This window comes from Olea europaea, chromosome 13, assembly GCF_002742605.1.
Source record: "Olea europaea var. sylvestris chromosome 13, O_europaea_v1, whole genome shotgun sequence".
Classification (NCBI taxonomy): domain Eukaryota; kingdom Viridiplantae; phylum Streptophyta; class Magnoliopsida; order Lamiales; family Oleaceae; genus Olea; species Olea europaea.
In genome coordinates, this window is record NC_036249.1 from 22117953 (window position 1) to 22139905 (window position 21953).

Sequence of the window (21953 nt, forward strand, 5' to 3'; positions counted from 1 at the left end):
TTTCTTCCTTGAAAATGTGCCCCAAACAACGGCATAACGACAAATAAAGGTTTGATAAACTTTGACATATGAAAATGTTGGGATATGAGCTGAATTTCGAGTAAAATATAATAGACACCAAACAGTACATCTCGACAAACCCTAAATCCATTTGAGTTATGAAGGTTTTACGCGAAACTCATATTACACAACCTTTAAAAATAATTGGTTTTTTTTTTTATAACCATATATCGTTGGAAAGTTCTATGAGCCTACTCTTATATGGAGGAAATGGTTTTTCAATTATGAAATCTTGGTGATTTTCTCTATTTAATGAATGAAAAGTCTGCTTTGAAAATCATCCGTCCTGCACTTACCCCGAGTATATGTTTCAATGGGAACCATCCAAGCGTAGATTTGAAATCTCTAGTTTTTTAGATTTTAAGGACATTTTGGTTGACTTTTGGCACAATCTCTAGGGCATAAACACTTGACTGTACATACAACTTTTTTGCACTAAAAAGTCAACCTATCTTGGGGGATCATCTTGGAGAGGAACACAAGGGAGAATAAATGGTATTCTAGGAGATAATTCAAGGACAGAATGATTAATGTAGCTTAACTTTATTTCAATTAGTTTCAACGTTGGCACTTAAATTCAAATTTACCCATTTTACGGTGCTATTGTTATGATTTAATTGACTTTAAGCCCTCGTTTGGTCACGTTAATTTTGATTATAATGGGGAAATAGTGTATTTTTTAAAAAATGGATGGTTGTAAAAGAATGAAAAGTTTTCGATTTACGTGTAATTATTTTATTGAATATTGTGTGGTTAAAAATAAGAGAAAGAAAAATTTAATTTAATTGAAAATCATCTGTCCTACCCCGAGTATATGCTTCAACGGGAATCATCAAAAGGGAGATTTGAAATCTCTAGTTTTTTAGATTTTAAGGACATTTTGGTTGACTTTTGTCACAATCTCTAGGGCAAAAACGCTTGACTATATATACACCTTTTTTTCACTAAAAAGTCAACCTATCTTGGGGGATCATCTTGGAGAGGAACACAAGGGAGAAAAAATGGTATTCTAGGAGATAATTCAAGGACAGAATGATTAATGTAGCTGAACTTTCTTTCAATTAGTTTCAACATTGGCACTTAAATTCAAATTCACCCATTTTACGGTGCTATTGTTATGATTCAATTGACTTAAAGCCTGCGTTTGGCTCCCATTAATTTTGAATATAATGGGAGAATAATATATATATATATANCACCACTTTTACTTGTTTTTATTTTTTTTTCAATTATATTTTCACTTGGGACGTTAAACACAACACAAAGCATAGTGTTGCATAGCATTTGAGTCAAACAGGATTTGATTCATTTAAGTACAAATACAATAAAGCTTATAGATTCAACACTTTTTGTTACTAATTTCTTGATCGCGATATCATATTTTCGCGACCATCTATATTTTGTGCCTATATCATAGCCACAAGAATAGAGTAATGTGACTTTATTTTTAACTAATAAAATATATGCATTTATTCATTTTTGATCTTGATTAATACCAGCATTTACAACTTCTTATCAAATACCCAGAAACACAGAAAACCTCGTATTTATTTCCAACATGTTAGCTATCACTCGACAAACTAAACATTCTAGTCAGTTATGACCTCTTGGAGGGTTATCGATCCCATAAACCTTGTCATATCACAGTATAAACATAAATCTCAACCCAGTAAAAGGATCACCAAAAATAAATAAATAAATAAATCAATCAATCAATCAATCAATCTTTGAAGACCCAAAAATTAGTGGGCAATATTCACAAAATGTTGGGCCCTTTCCCCGTCTAATAATATCGACATTTTAAGATCTAGAAGCAACTCTGATTGGAGACTTTGCAGCTAATCACTCAAGGTAACGTTTGGTTGGTGAGTCCCATCGACTCTGCAACTTCTCTGGAAGTAAAAGTATCCGCTTGCTCCTGTTTATTGTATAAATTGCATCAAGTGATTATAACAATATATTTTCACCTCGTAGAGTTTAAAGTGGGTAAAATATATGTGCATGGTGAGCATAAACAGACATTGTTGTACGATGAACAAGGCTTCTTCCAAGAGACTTGAAGTTCTGTTTTCTGATCCCATTTAATCATTTTACTTCTTATGGTGCTATTCCCGGAGAACAACTCTTTTAGGATATCAATCAGCTGATTATATCATATCCCTTTTTCCCCAACTATTGTTAACTGGTATAATACTGCACTACCGCTATTAAAACACTACTATCATATTTACCATGCTTGAGCAAATGACTAGTTTACATACCTGAAGGCGATGCAAGATATACATCAGGAAGAGATGCACAAATATCTGCCAACATCATCACAAAGTATCAGATAAAATATAGTGCGGGACTTTACCAAAGAAATGGCAGGGTACAGATGAGAGTCAAAGTGTGTGTTTTGCTCTCTCTAATTTTTGAAACCTCCAATTTATAGAGATATTAATATATTAGCACCTTAGAGTAGCCTCTTATCTCATTTGACGTGTCCGTTTGGTTTCCCAGGAAGTAAATTCATTAACCTCTTTATAATTATAACTAGCTGGTAAATTAGAAAGCATAAAATCATATTAATTTTTCCCAAATTCTAGTCTGCAACATGCGAACACCAAGTACTGAATTTTTTATATTTAAGATTTTTTTTTTCTTCTGGCACATGCATCAAGTTGGGTAAATGGAGAAAACTACAATGGAAAAAATTGTAGAATGCTCACTGACAAAGTAGTATTGAAATTGGTTGTGGCCATACAAATAAAGAGATAAAAGTAAATGAAAAGATGAAGTTTTGGTGACATTATAGAAGTTTTAGTGACATTATAGAAAACTGAGGGGTCCAATAGTAATTAATGTGAAAAGTCTGCAGCTATAAGACAAGGATATGAGCATTGAGAGCACAGTGGGTCTGGGAATCTAAATAATACATTAGGTCCCAGTAACAGATATGAAGAGACCGCCCCAAAAAGATTATTGTTTCACAACTCAAATTAGTTCTTCATTCTATTAGGAACTATAATACAGAAGAAACCAGGATGATGGTTCAGGTGTACAAATCTCATGGCACACAACTTTAACTCCAGGAATTGCAACCTATGTAATAATTTCTCTTCACTTCTTTCCATTTTCTATTCCAGGTAATATTCTTCTCCCACTTCACATCTGGCAACTAAAGTTGAGTCCCATCCCATGTCATGTCATGTTGTGATGCACGGTGATGATTAAGGGCACAGTATCCAGTTCATGTAACACAGTCCAAAACATAAGACAACAATGTCATTGACGCAGGAGTTTAACTGTTCTCACCAAATAGAAAAGCAGGATAAGTCGAGCAGTTGGATACTGCCAGAGGAATCTTGTGGCTCTGACAGCCCCGGTATCTAAAAGCTTGGCTGCCTTCTGCAACTGCAAAAATTAAAGTATAGCAAGAAAATCCAGCAAATTCAAGAAAGGATGTTGAGAAAAACTATAAAAAGAAAGAGAAATCACAGCCAACTATACCTGTAAGCTTGCCCCAGCCATATGGCGGTGATGCAAGGGAAGAGGCCTGCAATTCTAGATCGTCAGACTTAGAAATACAAATGCAGTGGACAGGAAAAATGAATATTGCATTTCGGAATTTATTTAGTTCTTTAATCAAGTGATTTGAGGGAAAAAGGAAAAAAACCCAAACCAATTTAAAAAAAAAAAAAAAAAAACTCGATCCAAAGAATTTGAAATTACTGAGAAATCTGCTTTTCAAAACAGGAGACAGCAGGCTAAGATTAGGCTAATGGAGGCCAAGCCCATATCTACTGGAAAAGAATCAGTTTCATCATAATTGCAACGTAATCCGGACCTCTGTACACACGTTTGTGAAATAATATTGTAATTTGCACAAAAATTGTCAGATCCATTCCAATACAGACATTACTGTTTGAATAACCTTATCTTTTAGCAAGCAAATTCAAAAGTACTTGTACAGAATATATATGCATGAATATAGGGACCACTTCAAGCATAAGTGATGCAAGGAGAATTAGGTGCCTATAAGAGTCTTAGCTCTTGATTTTGTTCGTAAGAAGTTTATTTGAGTTTGGTAGAAGATTTTGCTTTGTTTTAACTATCAGGAAATTGAAAAATAAAATTTTAAGTAAACCAATATGGGTATATTAGTCTGTTATCTCGTTACGCAGAACTGGTGTTACCCATACTAATAGTTCAAATGAATACCCAAACCCTGTTCCATTTATGTCCTTCTCAGTGAAAAATAACAATTTGAGCAATCTTTGGGTCACCTTAAACCCTAGAAGCCTATTTCTATTGAAACTATTACTCTCTTCATTTATTTGTTATACAGCAGTACATGATCTAATGGCAAGAAAATAAACAAGAACACCTACTCGAGTGCTTTCATGCCAGTATCTTCTTCCCAAGATGATGATGCTCGACGTGAAGATCTGCTTCTTTCAGCTTCTAACTGCTTTGAACGATAAGTCATGTGGTGATTTACAGTTCATAGACACACGTATAATCATAATCAATGGTAACAAATTTTAGAACACATAAATAGCCAAGTGTAGACCTGTGCTTCCTGAAGACGCTTTACTTCCTTTTCCAACTGAAACTCAGCTGCAGCCTTTTCGCTAGCCGTAGTTTCCAGCTGCGTTTGCTTGTAATACTAAAAGCCACATTTAATAGTTGGACATCAAACAAGTTGTCGTTGGCTGCTAACAGTAAATGACAGAGACATGAATTATTGCTATAACTACCAATAGATCTGTGAGCTCACGGTACCGTTTCTCCAGCTCCATGTGTTCCTGCTCAAAGACAGCCATAATTCTCATGTTTGATTATTGAGCAAAAAGTTGAACATAAGAATACATCATATGAAAGAAATTATCTTCAAAAACATCATCATAAAACCAATAAAAATAAAGACTTGGTCCCAATAAATTATACACTATACAAATCCTCTTTCGCCACTCTATGAGGTTCATGCCACATCAAGCAGACCAAAAACAACTAGATCTTTAGTGGCACAACATGCCAGGTTAGTTTTAGTTTACCTTCCCCTGTTCTTCTATGTTATACCAACATGCACCACTCTTGTAGACAAGAGTATCTTAAGGTCTGCATGAGACATGGCCAACCACCTAAGATGTTATTCCCTTAATTTATCTTCAACCTGCTCCCGTCATTTGTTAACTTATGGTTTTATTCCTTTATAAATGTATTCTAATATGAACAAGGATTCATCTTATCATTCTCGTTTTTCAATGTTAATCAGACATATTGACCTTTAACAACCCAAAATTTGATAAGTACAGCAGGTCTAATAAATGTTCTTAGAACTGACCTTTCATTCTCATACAAAACTCCTATCACGTATAATTCCTGCAGCAATTCTAGATTTCATTTTACCCGTCTAATTTATATGCATTACATCTGATGAGGACATCTATATTGGACTTTTTATTTGGGCTTATATTATGTTTTTTGTATTGGCCCAGGCCCTTTTATTTTGCTTTGGGCTTGTATAGTGTTTTGGGCTGGCCCAAGCCCAATCTTTTTGTTTGTGTATTATATGTAGGCATGCAGCCTGTTGCATGGGTAGAACAGATGGAAATGAATATGAATTGAAAGCCACAGGCTTTTCCACCGCCCCTCTTCTTTCTCCTTCTCTTCTCTTTTTTTCTACTGTATGTATTCTGCTTCTTCTTCTGCTGGTTTCTTCAACCTTCACAGGTTCTAAATTTTCAACCTATGCTACATCAACATCCTTCTGAATTCCTCCTTCAATGTTACCTAAACACCCAAAACGTTAATGTTTGTGGGACAAACTTATACTGATACAATAAAGCACATAAGATAACAATATATAGAGGAGGATAATATTTCCTTTTAGAACTACTTTTACTACTTTGTAAGAAAGAAAAGTTATTATACACAATTCATAATTTCCAAATAGCATTCAATATAAGTACTCTGCAGGTAATATAAAAACCATACATGTACTTTTAAAACATTAATAAACATGGAAAGCTACCCAACTAACAAAATGGAAAACCTAATGTAACCTAATAGTTATGGAAAAGAAATAAATCATAAATTCTCTTCGTAAATAAGTATCTAATCTTTTCAAGCGCTTGAGATAATCTTTTGTTGAAGACTTCCCAAGATTAGATACTTTAGGAGAAAAAATTAGGATTTACCATGAAGGATTTTCTTAGATTTGATTTATATCTGTGACCTTCTCCCACGATTTTCAAATTCCATCATTTTGTTGTATGAATTCCATTGTCCATTAAACAATGTCAAGTACCACCACTTAAATCGTGCATTTAAGCTGTCTTCAAACGCTACACCTTACAGTCCTAGCTCAAGGACCTTTCTTTTAAGGATGGAATTTATTAACTAAAAATCTGCCCATTTCTAACTGCCTAAATTTCAACGTGCTATTTTATATCCTGAGTTACCACCTTTCACTACGTGACTTCAAATCTCCCCTAACAAAGATAAATACATCAACACAAAAAACTTAAAAAAAAAAAAAACAAGGCAACTCCCTCAGCCTTGTACTGAGACACTAAAACATAAATCACAACAGAATAAAGTCACAGCTGAGATATAACTTAATGGATACCCCACAGAAGGTATGCTCAAATCAGAGCAAGACTAGATCATTTGTGACAGTACAGACTCATTTTAACTTTTTCTCTGCATCATATTAATAGGATAAATCATCTCTTGACTTTAGGCCTTGAATTCTATAATTCCTTCCCATCTTATATTCAAAATTCTTTCATTGTCAGCAATACGTAAATAAAACTTAAGCCTTCACTTGGTGGCGATTGAAATCAAATTTTTAGTAGATTTTGACACAAGCTAATGAAATGTATGGTTAAAAGTAATTGTTTACTCTAACTTAGATTAAAACTTTGATTTTAATTTCTACCAAATATGGGCTAAATAAAAATTGTCCCAGGGGAAAAAAATGCCATTGCAGAAACGAGACCTGACGGGAGTAGTGTTCAGCATCTCTTTTCATCGCTGCCATTTCAACTCTCATCTTTTGAACTTCAGCCTACAAATGATGGCAAAGAGTTCTTGCATTTAGTAGGGGCACCACCTTAAAAATTTTACTTTATATTTATGAAAATAGAATAAACAAAAAGCTGCAGGTTTGTAAACAAACTTGCCTCCATTGAGGAAAGCTTGTTCTCAGCCTCTCTCTGACCTTGGCGTGCACGCTCCACTTCCTCTTGCCATGCCTGCACCTTCATATGAAAAACACAAGTAACATAAAACATACGGAAAAATATTACATTTGCTCGCAGAGTGCCTAGTCATATCAGGTTTCAATTTGTCTTATATGAATAATAAAATGATATTATAGTGCACTTGAGATAGTGTTAAGTAATACAAGAAAATCATCTTCTCTTAATATGGAAAGTGCAAAATTTAGGAGTCTACGAGGTAGAAGACATGCTACACTTCGAAAATACAAGAAAAGTTCGGTTTCAAGATGGATATTGAGGGACTGCATCAATAATGAAATAGGATGAACTTCAGAAAAAGGTACTTGCAATATTTTGAAATGGCATTTCATCCCTCTTTTTACTATGAAAAGTTACATGTCTATGTATAGTAGCCACTCATAGAGATCCTTTCAAGGTGTACACTATCAAAAGAACATAAGAATTAAGTCAAACCGATCAAATCCAAATCCCCATGCTTATAGTAGTCAATATAAAGCGTGTCCAGAATATGGAATATTAAATAACACATATCAAACAGTAAAGTACAATAATGAAGAAATGATGCAGAATACATCACAACTCCATCATCAAGTTAATAAAATAAAAGAACCCTCTAAGCTAAAGAAAGCTAAGGGGAGAAGAAAATGGAGAAGGGCGTGGGACTAGTTAAATACATCTTGAAACCTGGGTCCTTTTCTTAAATGCACAGGTAACTCAACCATGGGAAGTGCTGAGTTTCTAATGAAATTAAGGAAAAGGAACAAAGTTTCAGAATTGCATGGACCTCATACGGTAAAAACAGATTTTGCTCATCACCTAGGAACGTAAACACTTCCCAAAGTTAGATATGTAGTACAATACCTTACCATCTCATGTCAAAATCGGTAATAAAATGTGTATAGCTAGCTTAACAGAATCTTGAAATACTCTATGTAGTAAAAATTCGGTTCACAGTTAGTAATTAAACCTGAATGGCTTGATTCGCATCTTCAGAGGACTTCTTTTGTTCACGCCATACACGAGCTTCCATATCTTGCAGTTCTTGATTTAAAGATGCACATTCAACCTAGTGCAACATAGTTATTTAATAACACAAGCTTTCACCAAATGCTGCCCTTTTTCTCCTTCGTTATTTTTTTTGGTCTGGGGGTGAGGGTGGACCTTGGTACAGGTGGAGAAAATTGAAGACCATTACCTCAAGCAACGTCACCTTCTGCTCAAGCTCTGCAGCCTTTGCAGCCCTTTCATCTGCTGTTCTCTGGACAAATAACATATTCACTTATGAAGATTGTGCAAACAAAAGTATATTGGATAAATAATTAATAAGTAATGGTAAGAAGACCCTTGGTCAAATAGACTAGGTTCTCTCTGATGAATGTTTCTTCTATCATTAACTGACAGATTTCAGTGAGAAAATTGACTACCGACACTATAGCATTCTTAAAAAAAAATTCCAAGCATGCATTGAGCTAATATCACTTGTTGGAATTATTGTTGTTTAGACCCAAATGCGGTATTAGAATAATTAAAAGCAACAAGTCAGTTATTAATTAGTTTCTAGATCATAAAAGTAATTAATCCAATTTAATTAATCTTATGTGTCAATCAAATAAAATAAGTAAAGATCAAAAGCAATAAAGAACACCAAATATGATCACGAAGGAAAATCCCTAATTTGATCTTTCTGTGTTTTGATCTATAGGTTGATGCAAGAGATATTGGAATATGTATTTAATTTTCAAAGAACAAACTATTGACTTACAAAAAGGTTCTACAAATGGAAGATCAACACATGGGATCAAATATATAAACAAAGATTTTGGAGTTGAATCAATACAACAATAGAATGTGCTTTTGATCTTAAACAATGTGATCTCTATGATGAAATGATTCAACACATTTTAGGACGTTCATGGGGCTGTATATTTATAATGGAGGTGTTTGGGATGAAAAAGGAACTCAAAATCAGCTTTAAAATCAAATTTTACTATTCCTCGAATGAGCTACCGCTCGAGCACCTATCTGGCGACCAGTGAGTGGTCTCTGAACAGTCATTGGTATTTTCGTCATTACTTTCTCTCCCAATGTTCGATTGAGGTGATACAAAGTGCATTTGAAAACTAACTCAAAGGGTAACAATTCTTCTAGAAATAGCATTTTTCAAATTTGAAGGTTTTCTATGTGGGAAATGATCGCAACTTGTGACTGAGAATTTGGAACAAAACTTGTGCAACACTTTGATACTTTTTTCTTTTGATAGGTAATCAGATAATTTTATTACTTAAAAGAGAATACACAGGGGGTGTCCAATCACTTTAAGCCATTAAGGAACAATATGAAATTGGGCAACTCATTTACAGGATTTCTAGCCACAGCATTAAACCAAAAATACAAGGTAAAGTAAAATATTTCTCTTATCTGCTCTCTTATCTTTGTTTGGTCTTCGAAGTATCGGTTGTTCCTTTCTCTCCACACGCACCATACAATGCAGCCCGGGATAAGGTGCCATGCTAATTTGCTATCCTTATCACGAAGCTTTCTCCGCCATGCCCGCATCAAGTCCTCTATACGACGAGGCATCACCCAATCCATAGATTGAAAACTAAGCATACTGTTCCAAATCCAACGTACACCATCACAATGAATAAACAAATGATCGATTGTCTCCCCATCTTTCTTGCACATATAACACCACTCGGTTGCGTAGAAGCCTTTACGTCGAAGATTATCCACCGTTGAAACCTATCCCCTCACAACTGTCCACAATAAGAATGCTACTCGAGGAAAGCAATTTACACTGCCACACCAACTTCTAGGGAAATGAATTATTCACACATCCCATGAGGGAACCAAAGTGCGAGCGAACTGAAAAAATGTCATCCCGTGCTGTCCTCCACCTGATGCAATCCCTCTCCAACCCGAATTTGTGCCTCATGTAAAAAGGTCATAAACAGCGAATAATCTTCCAATTCCCAATCCTGTAGATCCTTCCCGAAAGTAATATTCCAGCTATAACTCCCATTATGAATGTCTAAGAGATCACTCACCATAGCAGTGGGCGCTGAGACAATGCGATACAAGGAAGGAAATCTCTCTTTCTCGGTTGATCTCCACACTAACAATCATCCCAAAATCTAATCTCATTACCATTTCCGACCACAAATTTCAGTTTGTCCAAAAAAACACTCCATCCTTGTTAGATATACCTCCACAAACTCACTCCAAAAGAGCCATGATCCTCAAATGTACACCATCCCCCCTCCGTTACACCATACTTCGCCCCAATTATTTCTCTCCAGAAACTTTCCCTCTCCACTCCAAATCGCCACAACTATTTGCCTAATAAGGCCTTATTTTCACAACACAAGACTCCTCACCCCAAGACCCCCCATCCTCATTAGCAAACAAACAACTCCCCAATTGACCAAATGGAGTCTCCTCTCCTCCCCCAACCCTGCCACAGAAATTCTCTTTGAAATCTCTCTAATCTTTTTGCCACTGCAATCGGAATGGAGAACAATAACAAAAAGTAAGTAGGGAGATTGGAGAGAGTGGATTTAACACTTTGATACTTCCTTGACTCTAATTGCATTTCATTGATCATATGTGATTTACTTGAGCATCTTTGACTCCTCCAAGGACTATACTAGTATACTATCAACCCTTAACTATTTTGACTTTAATTCCAATTACATTACTCCCATTTTAACTTTTTTTAATGACCGTGAGTGTGTAGGCCAACTTACGTGCATATCAACTAATCCCATGGGTCCTAATGTTTACAACCGGATACTCACCTCAATGGCTCTGAGGGAACTCGAACTAGTGACCATTGGAGAGCAAACCCAAGGCCTGACCATTGAGCTACCCCTTAGGGTTTACTCCCATTTGACTTTGATTACAACTTAATTAACTCCTAATACAATTCAACTAAAACGCAATATTTTAAAAATCGGACCGGTCATTGACCTAGAAAAGATGAAGGGTCAAGGGTCAGAAGATCAAACCAGGGTCAAACCATGGTCCTTTATAAAATAAAAAAATATATATATGCATTTATAAAGAAAGAAAAGAATGAAAATTGTCTGTAGAAAACTACAAAATATGAAAAGTAAATGATTCCTATCCCTAAATTAATTGTAATCTTGGAGGAAAAGATAAAAGTTTCTGGAAAAGAAAGAAGAAGAATACAATCAAAATCATGGTTTTTAATTAGAAGCAACCAGCTTGAAAACCTTAAATCTTGAAGAGGATAGAAATTGAAAAACTGTAAAGGAGAGAAACTTGAATCTATTCAATCCATGGATGCGGCCCACTGAAGAGGAGAGAAATTGAAAACCTGCTTGAATTGAATTGAAAGTGGGAATTGAAAAACAAGGGTTTAAATTGCACGGGTTCCGTATAAACCGGTAGAGGGTGGCGATTTTCATATAACCCGGCTAGTCTGACAGGTTCCTATGTGGTTTTTAAACTACGGGGCTATTAAATTAAACCAGACCGGATTCCTGACTAATTCCCGGTTGAACCGGCCGGTCCAGTCCAGTTTTTAAAACATTCGTAAAACGTGATTTTGATCAAGGAAATTGTCAATTACAAATTTAGAAATTGCCAATTATATAATTTGGATCTAACAATTCTTACACAAAAGAAGCAAAAAAAAAAATCCGCCAAGGGTGAAAATTCTAGGATTGTGAGCAAGTGGAACAAATTTTAATGCTAATACTCGACTTCACTTGAAAATACTTATCCTATAGGGTTCTGGGGAGCGCCAATATTAATAATATTGACAAAAAGATTGTTCTTAGAAGGAAACATGCACTTAAGGAGGCCATATTTCAAAATAACATTGAAAGCTCTGAATTTGATATCAGCTTATTTAGCAGTACCTAATTAAATAATGTGGGGTCAATTAATATCTCTTATGCAAACAGCTTGAAACCCTTTCAGCAGAGACAGTTCTAACTCCAAAGTTCAACCAAAATATTTTCCACATATCAAATCAAATCAAGATATAGAAAGAAACAAGAAGTGTGCACAAGACATCAGTTAGGTTCCTAAAGTACCTGGATCCTGGCTAATGCTGCGGATGTCTCAACAGCTCTGTGTTCCAAATCTACTTCCCTCTCCCTAGCAGCGTATATTTCAATCAAAAAGTTCATCATGTCAAAAGAAAATGCTCCAGCACGGTACCATCACAGAATAACACAAACACACACACTTGAAAAAGAAAAAATAAAATGGTAAATTCAAGAATGAATATAGCAGATAAACACATACAGAGGCACAAGCAAGCACACAAAAGATATAAAAAAAGAACAGCATGAAGCATAATTAACAAATAAGAAAACACTAATAAAAGATGTTTGCAGGTAAAAAAACCATCTTAGTAGCATTGTGGGCAGCACGCTCATCTTCAGCTCTTCGCTCGGTGGAAGACAACTCCTCCCTTAGAGCCTGATACAGTAACATCTTTCCATATGAGAACTCCATTAAAACACACAGTTGCTAGAACAAATTTGCAACGCCAAACAACCATGTTCCAATTGATTCAAAAACACGGGTCAACTTACCTGCATCATCCTTGTTTCTGTCAGTTCCCTATTTCTCATCAAAGACTCTGTGTTTGCCTAACAAAGATAAACAGAGAGTATTAAAAAGGATTAAAACACTGGATGTGATAGAGACACAGGTATGGCATGTGAATATTAAGGTATGCGTTCATGATTGATAACAAGTCAACATTCAAATGATGAAGTAACTAGATGTATCCTATGTAGATTGGTGAATTAGCAGAAATTATCGGGAAGAGACTGAAAAACTCAAAAGAAAAGAAAACTTTTGAAATCAGCAGGAGATCGTCCCAAGTTTGAAAGTGAGCAGATAAGTTTTCTAGGATTCTTTCTCTAATCATTTCATATTACTTCCAGCCCCAGCGGAGAGCAAGAAGAAAGAGATGTGGAGAATGAGAAAAAGTTCAAAGAGAAATTCCAGGAAAAAGGGTAAAAAAAATCATTTCCATAATGTAATATTATATCCGTTGAGGGCTTAATAGAATTGGTTTACGGAATACATTGAATCTACATTGTTCAATTAGTCAACCTGGTGGAACTGCAACTAGAGCACCAAGATGGTTTAGAGACCACAATGTGAAAGAAAAATGACGATAGCTTTCACAGAACTACGTCATGAATCAGAATGGAGTAAAAGTTACGAAATTCTGAACATTTTAGTCAATAAACCTGAAGTGATGCCAAATTTTCTTCAGATAAAGCAGCCTGCTTCTTCAGTGCATCAACAGAACTGACAAGCGCCTCAATTTCAGCATTCTTTGCAGCTAGTGCCTCAACCATATTTGATTCCACTCTGGTCACGTCATTTTTGGATGCAGAGAGATCTTTCTGAAGCTGTTTAATCCGAGCCTCATATGACTTGCTCAACTCTCTCTGTTAAAGTAGACCATCAGAATTTTAGAAGTCATCTAATTAAATGTTAATATGTTATACTCAACCAAATTGTTAAATAAAGTTCTGGTTCATCCCGAATTGGAAAGGAGCTCATAATTCACCTCTGCCGTAAGAAGCTCTTCTAACTGAGAATTTTCAGATTTGTACTCTTGCAAGCGTGATTGAAGTCCGGCACAGACCTGACCATGACTAACGCGAAGTTTAATAAGAGATGAAAAAACCAAAAAAAAAACTAATATTTGCACAATAATATCCATTTACAAGAAAAAGCGTGATAAAACTGGAAAGAAATGTTATCGAGTACTTTATATACATTATATTCTTTCAATTTCTTTCAAGAACGCTTCTCCCAGAATGATTTAGCCCCTATTTGACAACCAATATTTGAAAACTCCTTCTACATGCTCATTTTCAACTACACATTCACACAATAAAATATTCTACACGTAAACCCGAAACTTTTCTATACTTTTTAACCACACATTCTCCTAAAAATCGCTATTCAAAACATTATTTTGACCAAATAATGGTCATCAAACAAGGGCTTAATTGTTACATGCTTTCCAAATTAATTCGATTCTCATGCTAAACATAATCTCCTCTCTCTTTATCTAATAAACTACAGAAAAACATGGACTACAACATAAACACTTTCATGCATAAGGACAAAATTATTGCTGGCAAAAGTGAGAGTAGTTTTTAGGTTCGTAAAATGATATAACATACAGAAATATAGAGGATGAAAGTATTCAAAAACATTACAGTACCTCTGTCCCATTATTGTTTCAACATCTTATTGTGTAACTGCCGATTGACTCTTTATAGAATGCTCTGATATTAAATAACTAATTGTGATCATAAGAACATTGAGGGATATCAAACTATGTAATAAATACTGCCATTTTGAAGAGTTCTATAATATAAAAATTATAAGAAATTTAATAAATTATTGAAAAGAATTTGTAGCTTGCCTTTGTACTGTAGCAATAACAATGGGACAGAGGATAATTAATACCTCTTCTATTCAATAATTTTTTGATAATTAATACCTCTTCTATTCAATAATTTTTTGATATCTTCTATTTTTAGTTATTTGAGGCTTGAATGTGACAACTCTTCCAGTTCATTGATAAACGAGCTAGCGTTCAATCTATGCAAATAACATGTAATTATCTTAAAGAAAAGCTATCTTATGTCATCACATAGTCTTTCCCCCTCCCATTAAAATGATTTATATGAGAAGGAAAGGCCATCTATTTCATACATAAACCATGTCAGATCTATTCACCAGAATACATTCAGCCTATTTTTACGTGGTAAACCAGAATCTCTTAAATAAATTTTCTTGCATTTTTTCAGTTTCATACTAATAATCATCTATTTCTTTTCATTATAGCTGATATCCAATTTTATCATTCATGTTGCATTTTGTATCTCTGGAAAGGTGGGACTCGATCTGGATATTACATTTCTTTAACCCTTTGTTTGTACAGAGATATAAAGCTCATTGGTCATTCCATCAAATTATGAGAAGTGAACATAAATTAAATTTAACTTAAAGGTCTCAGAAAACTTGTTCAGATCGTGCCATAGTGTACTAAGAAAGTCATTTACATGCGCAGAAGTTGATGAAGAAATATAAAGAAAAAACAAGATATGCATATATTTAAAATAAAAAGAAAAAACTTTCCATAGAAATGCTATGGTAGGTGAAAGGAATTTCTGTGATGACGAAATAAAGTATATGAGATGAAATGGCACTATTAATAGAGAAGTTTCTATCCTTTTTATGAAAGGTAATAGAGAAGTTCCTATCACTGACGGCTTATATCAAGTTTTACCTTTAGTCCGTCTATTTTCACTTTATTCATGAATGAGCTTACGGTACATCCAAGATGATTTTCCAGTATATGCTTCGCGCCAATGACATAGTTTTAGTACATGATACTAGGCAGAAATATTATAAGGTACACTTTATAGTACTCTGGGATCAAAAGACTTTAGATTAACTAGAAATAAGAGTACATGGGAAAGTCATTTGGTAGTATTAAAGACAATAATGATAACAGCGTTACTATAAAGGTTAATGTTTTCTTGAAGAGTCATTGTTCCAGAAAGAAGGACTTGAATAGAATGTGATCCATTGGATGACCGAGAATTTCTACACGGAGTCTATGTTATAGGAATCCCTATGAGGTTTTCTAAAACAAAAACTTGACCTGTTATCCTTAGAGGTACTATGTTGCATACACCAGGCTTTTCAAGGACAAAATGTCCATAAAATGACCATAGCAGAATGAAGAATTTAAGATAGATGTTTGACCATACTCCAGTGGATAAGATAATAAATAAAAATATTCATTAACAACCAGAGGTGGCACCAATTGATGATAAATGAAGGTAACGACAACTAAGTTTGTTGGGATATATCTTGTAAAAACCTAAAGAAGCTTACGTTCGCGAGAGTGATAAGATGCTAGTTAAAAAGTTAGATGAAGGAAATGTCAACTAATATTGACATGAATGGTAATTATCTTATTGCATTTGATAGATGTAGTGATGCACTGAAGTTGTCGATAAAGCTTAGTCTGTCATGAAAACAACTGTTTATGATCATTCTACTTCTTGTGTAAAATAGATTTGGATTGTAGAGAACTTTCTTTACAATTTTCTAAATTTTATTAATTAAAGACACCAAAAACACACACACACACACACACACATATATATTAATTGCATGACAATGTGTACATGTATATGGATTTATCAAAGGAAAAAAAAGTTTGAACAGTTGATTTATGTATGACTTTATGTGAAAATCTCAACAAACAGAATATTTAGAACATCACCATGTAATTTCAATCTAAACCTCCGTCCGTTGACAGAATAAATCATCCAATCAGGTAATACCTTTGCCCTGGGAAACAAATGGCACGTGCCTCCACCAGCAACCATACAATTGAAAACTTAACCAAATAGTCTAAGATTATGTTAGAAAAAAATTAATCATTAGAGTTGTTAAGTTATATATAAATCTTTAAATTCACTTTTGAAAAAGTTTTGATAAAACTAGAACTGCTCAGAATACGAGGCATTTAGCGGCCATAATTATTGTACATGCAATGTTGTTTTGCAAATACAGACATTGTATCAACCGTCCTTGTTGGTATCCGATCTCGAGGGGACAACTCGAACAAAGTGTGGACACAATTCGAGGTGATTAAAGAAGCTTAGTTACTTGAAATCCGTATATGCGAGATGAGGGCGGACCACAAGGCTCACCTAGTTAGCATGGCCAAAGCTGCCGTCATCTAGAAATATCATCATGAGTAAACTGGAGGAATGTTCCCCAATAATATTAGCACCACCACCACAACCAAACAAAAACAAGTGTCACCCCTGACTCAGCGCTGTCAGGCTTACAAATTGGGAGAGTAATGATTGCCTAGGTTGTAGATAATGACGACCTTAATGGTACGACCCAAGTGTCATGATGGTTTGACTTGGCCCAACTTCTCATCCAATGAAATCGATTCAAGCAGGGTGGTGGCACGTAACTCAAGAACATACACTATAGCTTGACAAGACAAGGAACCGCAAACTTGTGTCTTGAAGCCTATATATTGAAGCAAAGGCCCAACGAGAAGAACCAAGCTAAGCTTTTCTATGTAATACACTACAAAACCTCACACAATGAAAATTACACGTTCTTCACTATTATTCCAGCCAAAACATGCTTTTATCTCATTCAATTCCCCTAAAATTGATCTAAAATTGCCAAGTCAGTTTTAGTCATCTGCAATCCTAAAATTCAATTTCGAAGGCAATGTCATAAATGTCATATAACGCAAGAAACTTGGTTAAAAGATGTAAACAAAGAAATGGGGGTCAGAATTGAGATCCAAAAGTAAGTACAACCAATCATGGAAATTGATAATTCTTACCCGAGCTAACCTAGCTTCTTTTGACTGACCGGTAGAAATCGCACTGTTGAGTAGTCCTTGAGCCTGTACAACTGAAATGATTTAGTCTACACAAAAGCCGAAAAACCATCATTCCAAACATTTACAATTTTTAAAGTAAGAAAGCCAAACAAGAAGTTCTCAGATAATACACACTTTACCTCATCCAGTTGCTCTTGCACTTTCATGGCTGAAGGGAAATTTTTCTGTTCTTGATGCTTTTTCTGCTCAGAATTAGGTTCAACTACTAAATCCACATGTGCCAACTGGGCATCAACTTTGCTTGGCCCATTCGCATGTAGAGATTGAGAATCTACTTGTTCCAGATTTTTAGAAGACCCAGCATCTTCTGATATGATATTTTGATTGGCGTCAGTTGGAGAAATACCTTGCACAATTTCTGCCCCTTTAGAAGCAACTGATGGAGCTCCCGATGAAACATCTGAAATGTCTTGACTCTCAATTTCATCATTTGAATTTGAAGGCACTAATACCACATTAGAAACACTTGCTGCATTCAGATGATCAGCAAAAGGTTTTGCCTCATCATTAGATATAGTACTAGATAGAGAAGTCTGAGTTATGGAGCTATCTCCTTTGACATTGCCTTGCCCTTCGTTATTGACAGTGTGTCTGGGAGTAACATAATTACTCTGATTATTTTCAAATGATGGCATAGGTATATCTACATTAGGGAGTACATGCTTTTGAGATGTTTCTGGTGTTTTCTCCCTTTCAACATCTACCGGAGCTTCTTTGGAAGAGAGTCTCTTTTTGGACTGCAAATAACTCTCCTGTTAGATCAATATAAGAAGTATAGTATGCAGGATTAACAGATCTATTAATACCCAAGAGTAGTGAATTCCATGAAATACCTTCGCTCTTGGCCTGGCCCTCCTTGCTGGAGATCCTTGTCTGTTGGAAGCTTCATAATGTCATAAAGAAAACATGGAGGTAAAAATAAGAATACAATCTATTTCAATTGGTGAGAACATAAACCATTATTATATATCAGGGCATTTGCCATCTCATGTTTTTCCTTCTACCCATAAAATGTGGTTGAGATGGGGGATTATTAAACGATAACATGAGATTCTCAAATGTATAGTACATTATTCTTTTGAAAAGAGTGAAAGCAGTGTCAGTCTCCCATCAGGTCATCTCCAAAAACTCAAAAACAAAATGGTGGAGCAGGCACTGATTCGATTAACTTCAGAATAAAGAGAAACAAAGCGGTGACTTTTAATACGAGAATTTACAAAGATGGAGTCTTATATATTAATAACTGTTATTGAATCCCCCTACCCCAATAAACGAAAAAGAAATAAGGAAAAATGATAAATGAGAACCTCAGAACAATACCTGGGGTTTGAACATCCGGCAGTTCATCTGGTTTCTCGCCAGCAACAAGCTTGGCTCTTCGATCTACTACCTCAAATAAATCTGGCACGACATAATCAAATTTAGAAAGCCAAATCTAACTTAGCATGGACTCCTTCTCTAGCCAAATAAATCTTGGAATACAAAAGTTAACAATAGAACCGACAAGCGAACAGTATTGTCCATACATGCCACAAATTCTTTACATAATGCACTAAGTTTTTTCCCTATATAATCATTCTTAGTCCAGTATGTTTAGCTCGGAACTGAGGTATTAGAATACAGACCAGCATTGGTGTTTAAACTTGGATCGACCCAAATGTACAATCAAGATCAGACTACACATCCACTAAAAAAATTCAGAAATTAGAGATAGTAATGTAAGAATCTTACCTTCGGCGGCTTTGAGCCACGATGCCATTGATTGAATGAATCAACAGAATTGCCCTAACCTTTGATCATCAAAAGGGCAATATGCAACTTACTTTAAAACGTGATTTATGCTATTTTGTGCCGATAAATTAAATTTTAATGGGCAACTTTTAATAAAAAATAATGGGAATTGATTGAAAAAAATTCAGTAAGAACTTGATTTTTTGATCGCTGGAATTAACAGATCGGTGGAGAGTCGTTAGTTAGGAGGAGGCTGTGTAAAATACAAGCAATAGAGCGAAGAATGAGGAATTGTTATGATGTTATAAGGTGTAGCATAGTTAAAATACAACCAAGATAAAAACCCACTATTTTACATGCCACGTTGTGTCTGCATTGGGCCTGGGTCTGAGTAATATCTGGATCTATCTGGATCTAGCCATAAGCGATTAAGGGAACAATACAAAGAAGACAGGTATATAGTAGAGGAAATTATACAAAAATAGGGATTTAAAGGATACAATTCAAAATTCAGGTGCAAACTTTTATTATTCATAAATCAGGTATCAAAAAATATAAACATTAAATCAATTTTCCTTTCACCCAAACCCTAACTCTCTATTATTTTCTCTCTCTAAAACTGGTCCTTCCTCTCTCGTCTCTTATCGTAAAATCTAAGGCAAAATTCGGCGATGAATCGGAGCCCGTTGAGAGTTTGTTGCAGCGTCGCTGATGTCGGTAGAATCGGAGGCTGATGGTGGCGGTGCTAGCATATGAGAGTTCGTTGCTAGAATCTGAGGCTGATGGCAGCGGTGGCTTGATATGCGTGGTTGCGCCGCAGATCGCGACGGCGATGGCGTGAGGTTGCGATCGTGGTTGGGTGTGCGTGGGTGTCGTGGTTACGTCGCAAATCGCGACGACGATGGCATGGTTGCGGTTGTGTGCGTGCGTGCGTGGTGTGGGATGTGTGTGCGCGTGGGTGTTCGTGACGGCGATAGCATGGTGTTGGCAGTGTGCGCCGACGACGTTTCTCCATGGGCGCTGCAGATCTGGTTGGGTGCGTGGATGGTTGGTGGTGGTGGTGGTGGTGAGAGTGGTGACGTGGGTGGTTGTTGGAACAGGATGCTGGCGGTGATGGTGGTGATGGTTGATGATGGTGATGGTGGTGGTGTTGTGGTGTTAGGGACGGTCACAGGACGAGGGTGGTTACAAGTGGCGATGGCGGATCTATGGGTCGTGGTGCGTGGTGTCACAAAGGGGCAGCGTGGGATAAACTGTGACATAAAACTTGTCACTATTCAATTGTGACCTTAAAATTCGATAATATGTGAATAGAAAATAATTTGTGACCAATAAATTTATAAATATGCTATTGATAGATAAATTGTAACCTATAATTTTTTTATCTGTGACCAATGAAACAATCTGTAACTTGTAGAATTTTTTATTTGTGACCTCAACATAATATGTGACAAATAAAATCATCTGTGACCTATAATTGTGTATCTGTGACCATTAATTGTGCAACTATGATCTTATTATATTTAAATAATTAATATATTTAATTAATTTGTCAATACCTGAGTTCCGTATTTTTTAAACTTGACACCTGAGAATTAAATTGTGTCATACTTAACACTTGATTTTTGAACTTTTCCCTATATAGTATGGAACATTTCATATATAAGAAACACGCCAATAAATATCAGAAATGAGGTTATAAATGTTCTAATATTATATATTATATATAATATATATTATATATGGAATATATATACATATGGAATGGTTAAATGTGGTCCCTCATATCACGCATTCAGTTACCAATTAGAACCTAAATCTTCACAAAAACTGCCTCCTCGTTTCAGGATGAAAAGCCACAAATCAATTATCAGAACGGTAGATTTCTTCCCCATTGCTGCCGATGGAACCTGCGTTTGAGAAATAGTGGTTCAATTTTGATCACAAATAGCCTGTAAGTGATTATATACGTCCTTGCATTTGAGAGAAGAATGACACAGAGCTCTTGACGCCAACTTATCGATCCTCGTATCTGGAATATTGCTCAATAAAAAATAGTGGATTATTGATGTCTCAAATTGGAAATTATTAGCAAAAAGGAGCATATATTTTCAAAGTTACTGTAACAGACGTATGGTTTATAGAGGTAAGAAATTGAGTTTGGACATCATCCTTAAATAATTTTGATCCTGCTCGAAATCACAATTGGGGAATGAAACCATTCTATTGTAATCGGATCTTCCAATATTTTAGTTTACAAAATCAGCTACATTTAAATTCTGTGAATTACAGATGTTGTAACATGTATTTAAACTCTTTGTAACCCTGCATTATAGATGTTGTGACCTATATTTCAACTGTGTGACCTGCATTTAAATCCAGTGACATATAGATGCTATCACGTATGGATATTGTGACATGTATTTAAGCTCCCTATGACTTATATTGTAGATATTGTGACC

The 21953-nt window shown here is 35.4% G+C and overlaps 1 protein-coding gene across 2 annotated transcripts; it reads right to left on the bottom strand.

Annotated features, from left to right (window-relative positions):
* Positions 1-1736: 1736 nt before the first annotated feature.
* Positions 1737-19790, bottom strand: LOC111407882 (golgin candidate 1-like). Of its 2 annotated transcripts, XM_023037577.1 has the most exons (21): positions 19492-19790; positions 19081-19161; positions 18594-18643; positions 17880-18497; positions 17701-17763; positions 13858-13935; positions 13532-13735; positions 12863-12919; positions 12672-12746; positions 12356-12427; positions 8488-8550; positions 8260-8358; positions 7233-7310; positions 7049-7117; positions 4803-4850; positions 4616-4711; positions 4434-4510; positions 3553-3598; positions 3358-3456; positions 2322-2366; positions 1737-1978 (listed from the first exon to the last, which is right to left on the bottom strand). In XM_023037577.1, the coding sequence occupies exons 1-21, from the start codon at positions 19517-19519 to the stop codon at positions 1907-1909; spliced, it is 2118 nt and encodes a 705-aa protein (XP_022893345.1). In that variant the 5' UTR covers positions 19520-19790; the 3' UTR covers positions 1737-1906. The 2 variants fall into 2 exon arrangements, with proteins under 2 accessions (XP_022893345.1, XP_022893346.1); XM_023037578.1 differs by lacking the exon at positions 19492-19790 and having other exon boundaries at positions 18594-18633.
* Positions 19791-21953: the final 2163 nt, after the last annotated feature.